At 34.6% G+C, this 18322-nt stretch overlaps 1 protein-coding gene across 1 annotated transcript in view; it reads left to right on the plus strand.

Annotated features, from left to right (window-relative positions):
• The window catches only part of LOC106877501 (uncharacterized), a 289778-nt gene extending 272388 nt beyond the window's left edge, over positions 1-17390 (plus strand). Inside the window, exon 4 of the mRNA XM_052967242.1 lies at positions 16635-17390. Coding sequence (XP_052823202.1) covers positions 16635-16951 — 317 coding nt within the window. The 3' untranslated portion in view covers positions 16952-17390. The remainder of the gene's footprint in view (positions 1-16634) is intronic.
• Positions 17391-18322: the final 932 nt, after the last annotated feature.

The following is an 18322-nucleotide window of genomic DNA, read 5'->3' on the forward strand; positions in this document are numbered from 1 at the left end:
ATATATATATATATATATACAAGCCAGTACATACACGTGGAGTCACAATCCACATATTATATACATTAGCATGTCCTTGCATATACTATTTCTACATAAATGCACACATTCTTGTATGTTCTGTATTCTGTGTGATAACAGATATGTCAGCTCACCGCTTTCGCAGTGTTGTACATTAATTCATGTGTAAATGAAATTGTTAAACAAACACATATGTACGAACAATTCTGTTTCTCATCTCTTTTCTTTCTACACAAACACACACACACACACACACACACGTGCACACACCTTAATTTATGCATAAATATATACTGGTATTTGCTTCACAAATTTTACATTTACTTTGTTTACTGAATGAATAAACACACACACACACACACACACACATACATAAACATCTGTGCACATGCACACTCTGTTTTTTTAGTTTCTAGATGAGTGTATGTATGTGCTATATACATGTGTATTTTTGTGTTTGTTTGTGTGTAGTTGTAGGTAGATAAATAGATAGATAGATAGATAGATAAAGAATATATTAGATCCTAGATAGATAAATAGATACATGGATAGATAGATAGATAGAGAGATAGATAACTAGGTAGGTAGATAAAAAATAGATATATTGTTTACTACATGAACAAATTCACACCCACACTCTCTCTCACTTTCTCTTTATGCCTCTCACACAAACACACACTTATATACAAATTCATGTGCTTAACTTTTTACATAAATACACGTACACATACATATACAGTCACATACTTTCACTCTCTGTTTTTCTCACACATACACACAATTTGCTCATATCTCCAGTATACTTCCATAACACGCAACTAATGTTAAGTGATTACTCAGACACACAGACACAGTTTGTGATGTTTGAGTGCGTGTGAGTGTTTACTGTAAGCAGTTAATTTCTTGTTTAAGGCTATCTATAACTATGCACATAGTATTCTGTGCATGTGTGTGTATGAGAGAGAGAGAGAGAGAGAGAGAGAGAGAGAGAGAGTGTGTGTGTGTAGGTGGTATCTGTTCTCTAATACATAGATATACACATATGTATCTTGGTTTCAAAATAGGTACATTGTTTCCTTGCATGTTGTTGGAGATGGCTAAAGAGGTTGGCATTAGGAAGAGCAATTTGCTATAAAACTGCCTCAAAAAGTCTTACCCATACCATACTAACATGGAAAAGGCAGGAATAAATGCAGTCATCATGTATAGTTAAAAACATGGCTGTCTAGTTATGAAGTTCATATTGTTGTCTGATGGTTTTGGGTTCAGTTCCACTGCATGACATCCTGTGTATGTTATATACTACAATAGCCTCAAGTTGACCAATATCTTGTGAGTGTAATTGATAGAAGGGAAACTACAGTGAAGCCCATCACATATAAATCATCATATATACATACACGTGTGTGTGTATTATTATTAAGATGGTGAACTGGCAGAATCGTTAGCACGCCAGGCAAAATGCTTAGTGGTATTTCGTCTGTCACTATGTTCTGAGTTCAATTCCGCTGAGGTCGACTTTGCCTTTCATCCTTTCAGGGTCGATAAATAAAGTGCCTTCAGTAGAAAGGATTATTATTATTATTATTATTATTATTATTAAGGTGGCGAGCTTAATATTTCAAAATTTCAGGCCCTGTGCCTATAGTAGAAAGGGTTATTATAATAATAATTATTATTATTAAGGCAGCAAGCTGGCAGAATAGTTAGCACACTGGACAACATGCTTAGCAGTTTTTCGCCTGTCACTACATTCTGAGATCAAATTCCATTGAGGTTGACTTTGCCTTTCATCCTTTTAGGGTTAGTAAAATAAGTACCAGTTGAGCCCTGGGGGTCGATGTAATCAACTATCCCTCTCCCATAAAATTTCAGGCCTTGTGCCTATAGTAGAAAGGATTATTATTATTATTATTATTATTATTATTATTATTATCATTATTATTATTATTATTATTATTATCATTATTATTATTATTATTATTATTATTAACATCTTTTCAAGGCAGTACCCAAACATCGCCACAGTCTAATGACTAAAACAAGTAAAAGATAAAAGATCCCATAAACCTCGAGAGAACAAGGATTTTTTTTCTTTTTTTTTTTCGGTGAGGTGAACGTTGAACCTCAAAACAGATGATAAAGCTATAAATAAAAGCACGTAAATATTGCCTCTGATATTTTCTGTCCAAGGATTTCTTTAACAGAGTATTTATACTAATATTTATACTTTTAATATCTGCTTCAAGATCAATTGTTCCAAAATAAAACAAAAAAAGAATTATTACTTGTTCCCTTGAGGTGTATGGGTTCTTATGATGTCAACATATAATTCTTGTTGATCAGAACAAAGCTTTTAAAATGGATTCAGAAATTCAAAGGATTACTTTGGTCCAATGGTAGAACACCTATCATGTTTACTTGAGTTCCACAAGCAGCCTTTGGCTTTTTCTGTGCAAGGGTTTTTTTTTTAACCCAGTATTTACATGCTATTATTTATAACCTTATCACTTTATCATCTACTTTAAGATACATTGTTCACATATAAAAAAACGTTGAATATTTATTAACACTGTCTGAACAAAAATCAGTGATATTGTTTACTTTCAATAACAAAAAATAATTAAGTCTTCCAGGAGACATATACAGAATTAATGAAATGAAAAATACCATATTTGGAAAACAACTGGGGTTTGGCAACAGCATGAGCATCCAGTCATAGAAAATTAATTTAATAAGTTTTATGTATGTAACCCATATTAAGTCAATGAATTTTCTGTCTCTGAAGAAGAAGCTTCAATTTGGGGATGAAGTTTGTATAACGTTATGTATCTGAAATTGATGAAAAATTGTTTATGATTACAAAATCTAATATTGTCACAACTTTAATGTTTTTCTTGTGTGTTGCTAAATTCAGAAGCGGGGTGTTATAGAAATCCATTTCTGAAATGTTTAGTGATTTTTGTCAATTTGTTGTTGAAAGAGATTAGATCATCATGTTCCCATTTATGGATGTTTTTGAAGGGACCCATTCATGGAAGCTTTGTAAGTCAGGCATGACTACTTGTCAAGATTGCATGTAAATGATGCTATATGTGCAACGTTAAGGAAGTGTGAAGTGTAGCATTATCAGCAAATGAATGTTTATGATTAGAAAACTGCAAAAAGATTAACACACAGAAGAAAGAAAGCATGGCATGAAACTGAATTTTGGTGGTGCAAGAGAGTTGACAATGTAGGTCAAGACACTCTTGTGGGATATGCATGAAAGGCAAATGGAAATCATATCGGGGTTAAAACAATTGCCCATTGGTAGAGTTATTGTCAATAATAAAAGACCACTTTTGTTTGTTTTATAATTATGTTTTATTACAAACTGCTACAACCTTATTCATACTCTACTGCTCTACACTATCAATGATGTGGCTTTCTGGTAAATCCAACAGGTACAATTTTTTAAAATTTACACATAGATAAGTTTTCTAATTTTTTGTGTTGTGAGTAGTTAGAGGAAAAGGGAATAGGGACAACTAGTAGAGGGTCCAAGTGTGCTCACAGGCGATGTCATGAATGACGCCTTCCATACCACCCCAGACATAAGACTTAGAGAAAGATAATGACCTTTAATTTTCAAGTATGAAAACAGTTTGTATACCCAAAACGCTGTACAATCCTAGTTTACCTACAATAATTTATCTCATATATCTATTTTGAATATTTTTACCCTTGCTACTTCAATTCCATAAAATTTAAGTAACTTCCCTGCCATTTCTGTTAGATTTTTTAATTTTTTTATTATTATTAGTTATTATTTTGCTTTTATAAGCACATATTTCCAATCCATATCTTCTTGCAGTTGTATCAAGATATGCTGTCAGATTTCTAAGTTCTTCTTCGTTGTGTCCTTTTAAATCAATATCATTGGCAAAACAAAGATTACTCACTTCTCTCTCTCTCTTATGTTAACATTTCTTTGAAAAAGATTCAAAGACTTCAATCATTACGTATTCAAGAAACACTTTGAAAAGGCTCTCATCTTTTGAATCAGTGGTTTCCTGTTAGTTTGCAACATCATAGTGTTTGCTGATGGAACTCTCTCTCTCTCTCTCTCTCTCTCTCTCTCTTTCTTTCTCTGATGCACACTCTATCAACACTAGTTGCCCCAAGGTTTGGTTTCCTCCTCTGCACATTCATGCACACTCTCCCTCTCAAACACCAACAATCTTCTTGCTGTTACCTCCAACAATATGCACTTCTACACACAAGAAACTACTCCTCGCTCCTCACAAACTACCCACATCTATGCATTATCCACATGCAACACAGACTTCTCATGCCAACTCTTTGTTGAATCCATGAACAGATCTCAGACATATTTTCCGATGTGTTCATGCCAATGTTAGATCCTTTTACTGAATAAATACGCAATAACTGTGCATAAAAAGTTAACATTATCACACTGCACCCATCTTAAACATAAACAACATGCAAGTAGAAACCACAATGCTTCTACAAATGCCAAACTTCACATCATTGTGGAACTCTCCTTGTAAACCGACAAACTCAGCATAGCTAAGACTAGCCATTGTCTTCAAGGCCAGAAAATACAAAGCTCAGGAGAGACCATCAATGGAATAACACTCTCACATCTGAATCGTAACTGCTTTTACACACATACACGCACACACATCCAAAGAAAGGTTATGCACCTGATTAGTGCAAAGTTACCCACTAACCTTCCCCAATATCTAGCACTCTCTCCCTCTCTCCCAATCTCTCTCTCTCTTTCTCTCTCTCATTGCCCATATTGTATCTAACCCACAACCATCCCACAGAGCCCACACTCATCACTATACCCAGTTTTTCCCTGTTTAGAATGTGACCCTTTAAAATTTCATCCTGATACTGCTTCCCAACCACACACTTTCAAGTTCACTCCCACTGCATGGCACCTTGGGCAAGTGTCTTGTACTATAGCTTCAGGTCAACCAAATCGTTGTGAGTAGATTTGGTAGACAGAAACTAAAAAAAGCCTGTCCTATATATATATATATATCATCATCATCATCATCATCATCGTTTAACGTCCGCTTTCCATGCTAGCATGGGTTGGACGACTTGACTGAGGACTGGTGAAACCGGATGGCAACACCAGGCTTGGGAGAATTTATGAAAAAAAACAACAGACGAAGACAGGTGGTGTAAACAACAAATGGATGTATTAGTTTAATGCTCAGGAATAGAGAAAGTCTTTGACGTTTCGAGCTACGCTCTTCAACTGAAAGGAACACAGAAAGAAATAAGGAGAGAAACAAGGAGAAAAAAAATATAAATGTAGTGGTCAGCGATCTATATACACGTGTATGTGTGTGTGTGTTTTATAAGTTTATTACCTTGCATCAGCATATACCCAAAAAAAGAAAAGAGAACAAATTTCTTTTTAAATAGTATAAAAGGATTTGATTTTCTTTTGTCTTTTCTTTGTGCCTGAGCCTATAATGGCTGAGTGTATTTTCAACTTGTCCTCTGACTTGTGTCACTCTCTCTACATTCAAATTTGCTTCTTTTATTTCCTCCAGCTTCAAAAATGTTTTTTAAATGGCATTATGTTCTTCAGTTGAGAATTCCTTCATTCACATCTCAGCTTATCTGCTGATTTGGTCATCAATCTCATCATTTACACCTGGCTAATCTAACCTTAAAAGGTCTTCTTCATTGTGGCTCATGTCATGAGAGACAATTCTTTCACATTTTTGTCATTTATTCTAGATACTCCCAAGCGTAAACCAAGTTGAGCAATTTCTATTACAGTCCTTGTAACTACAAATTTATAAAGCATATTTTTTACCATGAGAAATTAGATTTTTCTAAACAGCTCTCATATTTCTTAACATTTGTCAATAGACTTAAACTTTGAGTAAGAGACCTTCAATGTTGCTATTGTTGTAGTTATTGCTGTTGTTGTTGTTCTTTTTCTTCTTCTTCTTCTTCTTCTTCTTATTATTATTAGTTGTCAGCACGTCGGGTGAAATGCTTAGCAGTATTTTGTCTGCTGCTATGTTCTGAGTTCAAATTCTGCTGAGGTCGACTTTGCCTATCATTCTTTCGGGGTTGATAAATGAAGTACCAGTGAAACACTGGGGTCAATGCAATTGACTAGTCCCCTCCCACCAAATTTCAGGCCTTGTGCCTCCAGAAGAACAGATTATTATTATTTATTATTATTATTATTATTATTAAGAAGGTGGCAAGCTAATAGAATCATTAGCATGCTGGGCAAAATGCTTAGCGATCTTTTGTCCGTCTTTGGTCTAAGTTCAAATTTCAGGTTTTGTTCCTATAGTAGAAAGGATTATTATTGAGTGAGAGAGCAATCCATGCCCTCAAAGTGACACTGGGGTAAAATATACGAAGCCCAGTATACCCATCATGACTACCCGTCAGATAAGGGTACACCAAGCATATGCATCACAACCACATGTGCATGACATGGTAAACCTATATCAAGATACACAGCACATGACCTTGCAGGTGGGGCCCAGTTAGAATTTTCTTCAGACCAAGTAGCCCATATCACTCAAAAAGTCCCTTAATAAGGGATGTTTAAGAATGTTGAATGAAACCCCCATGTTTCCAAAGGTGAATTATTCAAACCCCAAAGAATTCCTCTCAACACATGGTTATGATGCTCCCCCATTATTTCTGCACATGATCAGAGATGCATATATCATCGATTAGCTAGGGGCATGCTCAACTGGTTACGGTCATGCAATTAACCAGCAAATCTGTGGTATTGAGCAGAATATTTGCTGTAGCCTATCTTTTATACCAAGACAAAACAATGTACATAATAACACTTCCAATCAGTTAAGATCAGAAGCCATGAGAGCCAATGCCTGCTACTGCATCAGGGAATTTATTATTATTATTATTATTATTATTATTATTATTATTATTATCATCATTATTATTAAGGAAAGCTGGCAGATCCGTTACAATGCTAAACAAAATGCTTAATGACATCTCTTCTGGTTCTTTACTTTCTGAGTTCAGATTCCACCAAGATTGACTTTGTGTTTCATCTTTACTGATTTGGTAAAATAAGTACCAGTTAAGCACTGAGGTCAATGTTATTGACAAACTTCCTTATGCCTTTTTCAAGTTTATTGACAATGTAAAAAGTAGCAGATATCAAATTGCTTATTCAAGACACCTTATAAGGTTTTCATTCACAAGAAAAAAATCATGTCTCACCAAAAACATACATAAATAATCAAAATTCTATATAACATATATAAAAGAATGAAAACAGATAATGTCTAGTACAATAACTTTTATTGAGAATACTGAAATAGTATAAGATAAATCAAGGCAATATCTCATACAGGTCAAGATAATGTATTTTGGAAGCCATTTTAGATAATGGAATTTGCTTCACTAATAAGAAACCTTTGCTGTGTTGAAGTTCAGATAAACACACATGGATTATGCCTTCTACTGAAAAGGAAACGATTTTTGTGTTTATTCTTGAGACTTGTTCAATAAGAAAAATCTAACTCACACATGTATGAAAATGAAAATTGCCACGATATAATAATAATTGCTTTCCATGAAGAGCAGGATACTCGTTGTTCATGGATGTGTAAGTAAATCTCATTGTGAGTGCACAATCAGATTGCCTCATGTAAAGTCTTTCCTGTCCTCTTAATGTCAATGATGAGCAGAAGAATCAGAGTATGAATCTCTCACTCAAACATACGCTTCTTTTGAAAAGGTGGAAAAATAATGTTTGATGTTGAAGAGCTGTTCTTCTGGGTGAGTTTCAAGAAAACTTGGAATTTGCTGTTGAAACATTTCAAGATTTGTTTTTATGACATAATCATTTCAAATTTTCAGTCTCCTTTTAAAGTCAAAAATTTTCTCCAGGGTCTTGTACTGACTTGTTCAACTGAGTCATGTGATAAAAACTAAGTAGCCAAGCTTTATAATCAATTTTTTTCTTCAAAGGAAATGGCAAATTCCTGCCTTTTATTTTTTTACAAGTATTCTTACAATTCATCTTTCATCTTGTAAACTGCATTAGGAATGCTTCTTCTACTAAAAACCTAGACTTCTGTATGAAGCAGGAGATTTATGTGCTTCTTGTCACGGTTTTCTCACAGCCTTTTAAACATTCTTAACTGAACTGGTTTTTCTTTCATAAAATTGGCCAGTTTTAAAGCACTATGAAGAAAGATTTTTTCCAAATTCATTTTCATAATAGTTAGAAATCAATACTGTGAAAAAAGTAAAATATTGAGACAATGTTTGCATATCATTTTGCAACAGAAACAAAATTTCTTAAGGAGAAATTCATCATTTTGAACATCAATACAGATACTAACACAGTTCTTCCACAAAAGACCTCTTGTTTCCAGATATTCCTATGGTTTGCCCCATGCAATTCTTTGCATAAGACAGAAACCATTTTCTTGAATTTCCTTCTCATTGACAAATCCTACAAAATCTACATAACATTTATTGGTTAGATTTTATCAGATTTTGTCAACTTGGATGGAAGTTTTTCTATTGTTCATTGTCACATAAAAGCTCTCCAATGTCATGTATCATTATCAGCATGCTGAATTATTCTATTATTTGCAAGTATTTCAGCCCCCTATAATGTTACATGCTATTCAAACCACCTACAGAGTGTGCAAGGTGATTTTTTTTTTTTTTTTTTTGTGGCACCAGCACTATTAGGGTTGCCTTGTAGCTTGCAAGGTGAAAGAGTGCTCTCTTGACAGAAAGAGTATCCATTAAAAATAATGGAAGAAATATATATTGTTGAGAGAGGATAGTAGTGGTGATAGTAATAGAGAGAACAGTGTAGGCGAAGGACTGAATAATGGGGAAGACAAAGGGCAGAGGAATGTCTGGCATTAGTGTGAAAGAGAAGCGGTCAGTGTAATAAGAGTGATGTGGTAGTTGGTTGCGTACAGGAGAAGCTAATGTTGTTTCACTTGATGTGTGTGTGTGTGTGTCTGTGTGTGTGTGTATATATATATATATATATATATATATATATATATATATATATGTATGTATATAAACACATAACACATACCTATATAAACATAAATATACTTAATGTTTTGAAATTCATATGACAGCCTTAAATAATAAGCAGAAAATAATATGGGGAACCTGCATGCCAGAAAGCACAGACAGGACTGACAAGAGAGCTGTATGATCAGTATTTATTTGCATGTACAATTTGTGAGAGAAGTTTAGTTGGCATTATTTACATTATTTACATTTGACGGATATTTGTCCTCATCTTGTTTGTTGTTAACACAATGTTTCAGCTGTTATATACCCTCCAGCCTTCATCTTAGGGAAATTTTGAACCTGGGTTCTCATTCCTAAAGTATTTGAAATTTTCCCAAGATACCTGTTGAAGGCCGGAGGGTGTATCAGCCGAAACAGTGTGTTAACAACAAACAAGATGAGGATAAATATCCGTCAAATGTAAATAATGTTCATAATTCCCCATCTCTTAAATATAGAACTGTATTAGTTTAGTTGACATCCTGAGGGTGGTTCATAGAACATGAAGAAACATTGATACAAATTCATTTTAATCTTGAAATATTTGAGTTTTTATCTGGAAGTTTAATTTCAGCCCTACATTTAATGACTGTCCCAGTACTTGCAAATTTATTTTCATACACTTGTGTGCATATGAAAATTTATTGTATACATTTTATATATAATGTACATTTAAACTCTTTCTCCTGGGGCAGTGCAACAAGAACTGGAAAGTGGAGTGCAGACAAATTGCTATGCTTAATAAAATTAACTTTTAACATTTAAAACTTGTCCACTGACTATGGCAAAGAAGCAAGAATTATATGAGTACAAACTCCAGTTTGTTTTCTCATTAATAGTGGGTAGGGGAAAGCGACTGCATTTGAAGAGAAGTTTAGAATGATAAACAAACAGTCCCTTAAAAGATTTGTTGGCTAAAAATAAAACATTTATATACTAAATTCTCTCTCTCTCTCTCTCTCTCTCTTTCTCTCTCTATCTCTCTTTCTCTCTCTCTCTCTCTCTCTCTCTCTCTCTCTCTCTCTCTCTCTCTCAAAAAGTACTGTTGAATTAAGAACAGAATCCTTTTTGTCAGTGAACTCAAGACAGGATCATTTCTATGAAATTCCCCCCACCCCACCTCTAACTTTTCACAAATGAAAAATAATCCAACTGGTGTTTTTCAAATCAGTTTGGTTGTTTTAAGTTTTTATAGAAAAGGCTTAAGTTAAAGTAACAAACAGAAGGTACCCAAGAGGAAAATTAGTAACAATAACAAAAAAAAAAGTATTTAAATTCACTTACTTGCTTGCTACTGCACTTTTGAGGGCAACAGAACAATACAGTAATATCTCACTTTACAAGAACCCACTTTACAAGACCCTGGGTTTATGAGTTTTATTTTATAATAAATATAACAAACTAAGCAGCCATTTTGTGTGTGCGACAACATCGCAACATGTGGCAACACTGGTTCTGATACTTATACACAGCAACAGAGTAAAATGATGGCATAAAATTTCATTGCTGTTATGGGAAATTATTGTTCTGTTTTACAGGTTTTCACTTTACAAGTGGTCTCTGGGAACAAATTAACTCGTATATCGAAGCCTTGCTGTAATTACTAATATAGCTTTAGTAAACATAGTACTGTAGCGTATTTCATTTTGTGAATTTCTAAAGGAGAATTATACAATATTATTTTTCACTTTCCTATCATCATCATCGTTTAATGTCTGCTTTCCATACTGGCATGGGCTGGATTTCAGTTAACTCGGCCGGTTATGCGGCACTGCTATTGACCACAGCTATGATCTCACTTGGCTTTCCAGGTCTCCTCAAGCACAGCATATCTCCAAAGGTCTTGGTCACTTGTCATTGCCTCTGAGACCCAACGTTTGAAGGTTGTGCTTCACCACCTCATCCCATGTCTTCCTGGGTCTACTTCTTCCACAGGTTCCCTCCACTGTTAGGGTGTGACACTTCTTCACACAGCTGTCCTCATCCATACACAACACATGACCATACTAGCACAGTCATCTCTTGCACACTACATCTGTATAGGCATGGTTGTGTTGTTACCAAATTTGCTTTGTGACTGTATGTGGTTTCAGTTCCAATGCATGGCATCATGAACAAGTGTCCTTTTCTGCAGGCTCAGGTTGAGCAATGCCTTGTGATAGAAATTGATTGGCAAAAATTTGAGGAGACCTGTACTATGTGTGTGAGGTTGGTGGCGAAGTGTAATTCCACATGGTTTTCATTAACTGCATTTGAGCAAAATCTTTTACATTCTCCAGCAGACATGTTAATTAAGTTGGTTTCAACACCTGAGGACCTATGGGATGAAAAGAAAAGAAAGACCTTACTTGATGGGGCTGGGGTGGGGGGCGTTGGCATGCAAATAAAGGTTTGGCAACAGAAAAAGCATCTGGCCATAAAATATCAATATCCGTCTCAACTGGTCTTCTCTAATCTATGCAAACATGCTTGTACAATACAAAAGCATGAAAATGAACAAACCACATCACATAGCATTTTGAATTCTTATTTATAGTATTTAAATTTTGATGACAAACTGTCAACTAAATAAATATCAAGAACCATGGTATTTGAACATTTAGTAATCAGTGTATTCTTGTTTATAAATAAATAAATATCAATACCTGTATTTTCAAACCTATACTTCACATAGGATATAAATAGTCATAGATAAGAAATGTGTGGTTTTGAATTAGATAACACATGTCAAAGTTCAACTTAGGTTTGATTGTAAGTATAAAAACTGTTTCTAAATTTTGAAGTTTGTAAACAACAGTATTATATTAATCTTAACGATTAAACAATTGTAGTAACCCACTCATACGGTTTATCACTTGAGATTTAAAAAATCCACGCTATCTTTGTTGTCATGATAGTGTGAAGTATCTAACATCACATTGAACTAAATTTAGTTAAATAGTATTATACTTTGAGTGAATGCAAATGTAAACACAAGCCAATCACCTTCAAACTATCTTACAAGAAAGGTTACATTGAATAATGTAGTCGTACTTTCCTCCTACTTTCAAAATTATCAGAGAAAGATTTTGGTTCCCTCATTATTATTGAAAAAGCAAAACAGTTTACATTCATAGATCTTTCTTTCTTCATTATAATGTTGGTGGACAAGGTTTTAAAGTTGTTGTTGTTTTTGTTTACCTTCAGGTCGGCTGAGATTGAACAGACTTAACTCTCTAAAGGCATTCTAACTATGACCATCTCATCATAAGTTATACACAATTACATTATTCAATGCATTAGTTATTTTCCTTAGCAGCTGGGTGTGATTTGATGAAGATTTGGTTGCTATTCTTAGCAGGTCAAATGACCATATAAAGACACTATCACTGGCTCATCATATGTCTGTACTTTCTCGTGGTAGCTACAGTGGCAGCAGGACATACTGAGAGTGTTGTCCTTGAATATATTTATGGTAGGCATCCCATAATGTTAGTTGGCTAAAACTACAGAAGCCTGAACTAAGTGATTAATTCTGTTCAACCTTGTCAATTCATATCCCAAGTTTCAAATTTTGCTAGGATCATGTTTACCTTTAAGGTCAATTTGTTTTTCACCTTAAGATAAAATTGTTTTTTTCTTTGATTGACAATACTACATTTCTTCATTAATTTGCCTTGTGCCTAAATAAATCCTTATTCATATTCTCATTGAATCATCTTGCATCACATTGCTGGTGATAACATCTGTCAATTCCTTCCAAACTATTTGATGAAGTCTGTGTTTAAAAGTAGACTGAAAGCTTCAGTCTTCATGTTGAATGACTAAAAATAGCGGTTCTGTGTTTTAATGGGATTTTTTGAAATGGATATTATGAAATGTCTCAACCATGTGGAACATTCTGTCTAAAAAGAAAAAAAAATGCATGTTGACTAAATTATATTTTCCCTCCTGTTGAAAAGCTACCTAAAAGGGACAACAGAAAGTCTTTTTGTTGTCTGCCATTTTCTTATGATATAACTGAAGAGCTTGACAATGACTATCATTTTTACCCTCTGCCAGCTGTTCTCAGACAAAGCTTATTGCACAGAGGTAGCCAGTTAACTTCTTTATGGCAATTTATACATTTTGTTGCTCAGATATCCTGTATTTCAGCTGCATGTACACTCTGCAATATTGTGGTGAACTATAAAAGATACACAGCTTATGTCAAGAGCTAGTAGTATATATGGCAGATTTTACTCTTTTTTAAACTTTGGAAACCTTTATCTGGTGGGATTTGATTAAAGCAAGGCAATAAGGATGGTTAATAAGTGATTACACCAAACTTTCACATGTAACATCCATAGAAACTCAATTAAACACTCACATACAAAAAAAAAAAAGATAAAAAATAAGAAAGAAATGCAGCTATAATCATCCTACCTCAGTTTCAAATGACATTCCCTTTTTCAGTTTGATATCAGCCAAAACTGTTTCACAAGTGTCTCTGCCAATTTTTCTTTGGCTAAGATATTTATACCAAGATATATATATATATATATATATGAAGGCACTTGGCTAAGATATTTATACCAACATATATATATAAATATATATATATGAAGGCACATGGCTCAGTGGTTAGAGCATCAGGTTCACAATCATGAGGTAGTGAGTTCGATTCGTGGACTGGGTTTGTGTTCTTGAGCATGATGCTTTATTTTGTGTTGCTCCAGTTCACTCAGCTGTAGAAATGAGTTGCAATGTCACTGGTGCCAAACTGTATCAGACTTTGCCTTTTTCCTTGAATAACATCGGTATCATGAAGATGGGAGGCTGGTGTGCATGGGCCACTGCTGGTCTTCCATAAACAACCTTGCTCGGACTCGTGCCTCAGAGGGGAACTTTCTAGATGCAATCCCATGGTCATTTATGAATGAAGGAGGTCTTTAACCTTTGCTCTAATATACGTATATATATATATATGAGAGTAAGTATAGTGTACTAGGTATGATTGTTCTTAGAAATTACTTGTAGAATAAAAATGTTATTTGTATGTTCTGGGGAAGTTCAGTACCTAGCTTGTGCAAGGATCCTCAAATTGAGAAATAACCTGCATGTATAAAAATGGGAGTTTTTTCCATGATGGTGTGAAATGTGTGTGGTGTACTCCGACTTCTCCCCATTGCACCATCACATGAATGCATCATCTCCTTTTCTGTTTCTCTGTTCCCCTAGTTTCTCGTTCTGCTGGAGTCTGAATTAAATTAATTGTTTGTGAATGTGGCAAAAATCAGTATTGTCAACTATAAAACATACTTTCAGTTGATCTTTAAAAATCACCTGATGATTGTTTACCATAGCTAGTAGTAATGCTGTTGTTGTGGCTACTTGGCTCCACATCAACCCTAATAATGGAAACATAATCAAAAACATTCCAAAAGTGACAATCCCATCTTTTTTTATTATTATTTTTCAGCATAGTATGTCTAAGACTACATTTTCCAGTGTGTGCTCTCCTATTATCTATTTTCAAAAACAGGAGAGTGTGTTATGAAGGAGATTTGTTTTGTTATTTCTAACAGGTCAAGCAACTATGAGTCATGTAGTGCATTTTGGCAAACATATTTAATATATATATTTTCTAAACAGCTCATTAGGATAAGCTTATAAGATACTAATGTTTTCTTTTGGCATCTTTGTATTTGTTGTTGCTGTTACTGGGACACAGGATATGGTCCTCGTAGAATATTGGAATCATTATACATTTTGTTGTCTCTTTAGACTTGCATTTACATATGCATTCATATTTGGGCATTCACATCTGCACACATTCACACAGCTATATACACACATATTCATATATATATATATATATACTCATCTTTTCACATCATACAGTTTGCCAATGACTAGCAGTTTCATTTTTGAATGCAGCAATACTAGCTGGGCAAAGAACACCTATAATAAAATGAATCCATAGATCTGATGATGGAACAGCTGAAACCCTTTGTGTCTAAAGCAATGCTTGGTTCATTTTGTTTTGTGTGTTTGGATTTGCAACTGAGAGAAAAATAAATACTCAATGAACGTAGTTGAATTGTTGGATTTATTTGAAGCTGAGGTTTTATTCTACGGCTGCTCTGAACACCCCATTTCCATTCTTCACAACAATCAAAATATTCAGGTTTCTCTTACTTGTGTCAGTCATTGGACTGCAGCCATGCTTGTGCCTGACCTTGAAGGGTTTTAGTTAAATTAATCCCAGTACTTGTTTTTCTTTTTGTTTTGTTTTCTTTTTTTTTTTTTGAGCCTGGTGAATCTTATTCAGTTGCTCCCTTTTGCTGAACTGTTAATTACAGGGATGTAAACAAGCTAACACCAGTTGTCAAGTAGTGGCAGATGACAAGCACACACACATAATGGGCTTCTTTCAGACTGTCAACCAAATCCACTTGCAAGATTTTGATCAGCCCAAGGCCATCATAGAAGGTGCTACCCAGAGCCATGTGGTTAGGAAGCAAACTTCTTATCACACAGCCATGCTTTGAGTCCCTGGATTTTCTGTCACTTACCGTAGGCCAATTTCTATTTATAGTATCTACTGCTGCATACTGTTTATGGACTAGGCTGCACATAATCACTCTACTTCTTGAACAGTTTGTTGTTGATCAGTTGGGTAATACAGTAAGAACTTTCAAAATGGTATTTTTGTTGCTTAGTTCAAAGTTAACTCTGACCAAGCAGAGCAGACCTTTGATCAATAGTATTCTAGTAATGATCATTTCACTTTATTTCCAGTCGTGGTATATCTGGGACTACATTCTCTACTCTATCCTTGTTTATGATGATAGGATGTGACAAGAGGAAATTTTGCAGCTATTTCTAGTTGATTGAATGACTATATAAAGGCTCCCTTGTTAGTTCATTGTCAGTATGATGTTTTCTACTGGTTGTAGAATATTATCTCATTTGTAACTGAAAGTACTCTAAAAGATACTTCTTTTTCATGTTTACATTTTGACAAAATTTCATATTCAGCATCACAAAATGTTGCATATGGCATGTTGAATATTGAATGTTAGGAGCTGAAGTTTCACCTGTAGACCAGGATAAATTGAGGTGGTTGATTCTTTTTTCCATTCTGACATGGAAAAACAGATATAGAATTATAATGTTGTTAAAACTCAGCCATTACTTTTGAGTATGATCTTATGTCTTGTACCATGCTTCTGGTAGTTGTTTTAAGTATCCATAAAGTTGCAAGCAGGCACAAACAAACTCTTGGCTCTCCCACAGTTAGGATATGAAATCTGGAGGGAGAAAGAACTGCATCAGCAGTTGGCTGGTAAAGCAACACAAATTTTAGCTGAGTAGACTGGAGCAATGTAAAATGAAGTGCCTTGCTCAAGGATGCAATGCACTGCCTCATCCAGGAATCAAACCCATGACTTAACCATGAACCCAGTACCCTAACTACCTGCCACACCTCTTCAGTCAAATTATACATGTATGCCTATTTTTTTTTATTTACTATTTATCTATTTTTATTTATTTTGCAGGTCTTTTCAGTTTTTCTTCCCAACCGGAATCTCATCAGAGGTGTATGATCAAGGACTTCATGGAGCAGGCTATGCAGAATTCAGAGGATGGGAAATTTTTATATTTTTTACAGGCACCAGGCCCTGGAATGCCACCAGTTCCCATTCGTCTGCTATATCCTGTATCTCGCTTCTCCTCCATTTCCTCACTCATGCATCTGTGCCGCTTCTCCATCTTGGGCTTTGTACGTCGTGACCTTATCGATAATCTACCGATTCCCGAGAGCCTGAAGCTTTACTTAAAAGAAAGCCAGTATTTTGTGGAAACTCTGCAGTAAGTGGAAAGCACTGAAACAACACATACATAACACATCTACTTTACATGTACACAGAACAAAGGAAATGGAATACAACTCGTATTGTTGCTCACAAAGGATCAACTGAGTTAAATTTCATTGCCTAACTCAACTCCCTCTCCATACTACCATTTTTCCACAAACACACACCCTTTCTTTCTCTATATATATGTATATATATATATATGTGTATGTATATATAAATATATATACATACATAACTAAATACACCTTCAGTTAATTCATTGCTACACAGCTTAGCATTAGACTATTGTTCTTTTTGTGCGTGTGTGAGGTGAGTTTTTTGTTTTGTTTGTTTTTCTCAGTTATTACTGATTCTTGAAGACACAAAATAAATCATTTAAAAAAAAAATTAACCAGAGGTTGAAAATTAATAATACTAATAATTGATTTCTTTCAATTTTTCCTTTGTTCTTTTCTTTATTTTCTTTTTTCTTTTTACACATTAAACCTAATGTCATTGTTTGTAAAGAAAGGAATGGTATAGGTGAATGAATATCAATTCCAGTATATTACTGGTATATAATGTTTTATATTTTCTTCTCCCTCCTCTTCCTGTACTTCTCATGGTGGAAGATGGGGACTGAATTCAGAAAAGATTAAGTTAATGAACTTAAAGTGCATAAAGAATCTTGGCTGGTTTGCCACTTACTGTATTAACATGGTGAGGTAAGCTGCAGAAAATGTTAGAGCATAAAAAAAAAATGGCATTGCATTATCTGTTTTGACTCTTAGTTGAAATACACCGGATTTAACTTTACCTTTCATCCCTCTGAGGTCAATAAAATGAAGTAGCAGTCAAGGACTGAGGGTCAATGATATCAACTAACCCCCTCCCCTCAAAATCATTGGCCTTGTGCCAAAATCAGAAACCATTATTGCTATTGTTATTGCAGCAAGCTGGAGGAATCATTACCATGCCAGGCAAACTGCTTCGCATCATTTTGTCTGTCTTTATGTTTTGAGTTCATATTCTGCTGAGGTCGACTTTGCCTTTCATCCTTTTAGGGTCGATAAAATAAGTACCTATTGAGGTCAATGTAATCAACTTATCCCCTCCCCTGGAATTGCTGGACTTTTGCCAAAATTTGAAATTATTATTATTATTATTATTATTATTTATTGTGGTGAACTGCCAAAATCATTAGTAGACCGGACAAAATGTTTAGCAGTATTTCATTCATCTTTACATTCTCAGTACAAATTCTACCAAGGTCAACTTTTTTTCATCCTTTCTGGGTCAATAAAATAAGGACCAATTGAGCACTGGGGTCAATGTAATCAACTAGCTCCCCTCCCCCAAAATTTCAGGTCTTGTGTCTAGAGTAGAAA

Source organism: Octopus bimaculoides, chromosome 1, assembly GCF_001194135.2.
Source record: "Octopus bimaculoides isolate UCB-OBI-ISO-001 chromosome 1, ASM119413v2, whole genome shotgun sequence".
In the NCBI taxonomy this organism is placed as follows: domain Eukaryota; kingdom Metazoa; phylum Mollusca; class Cephalopoda; order Octopoda; family Octopodidae; genus Octopus; species Octopus bimaculoides.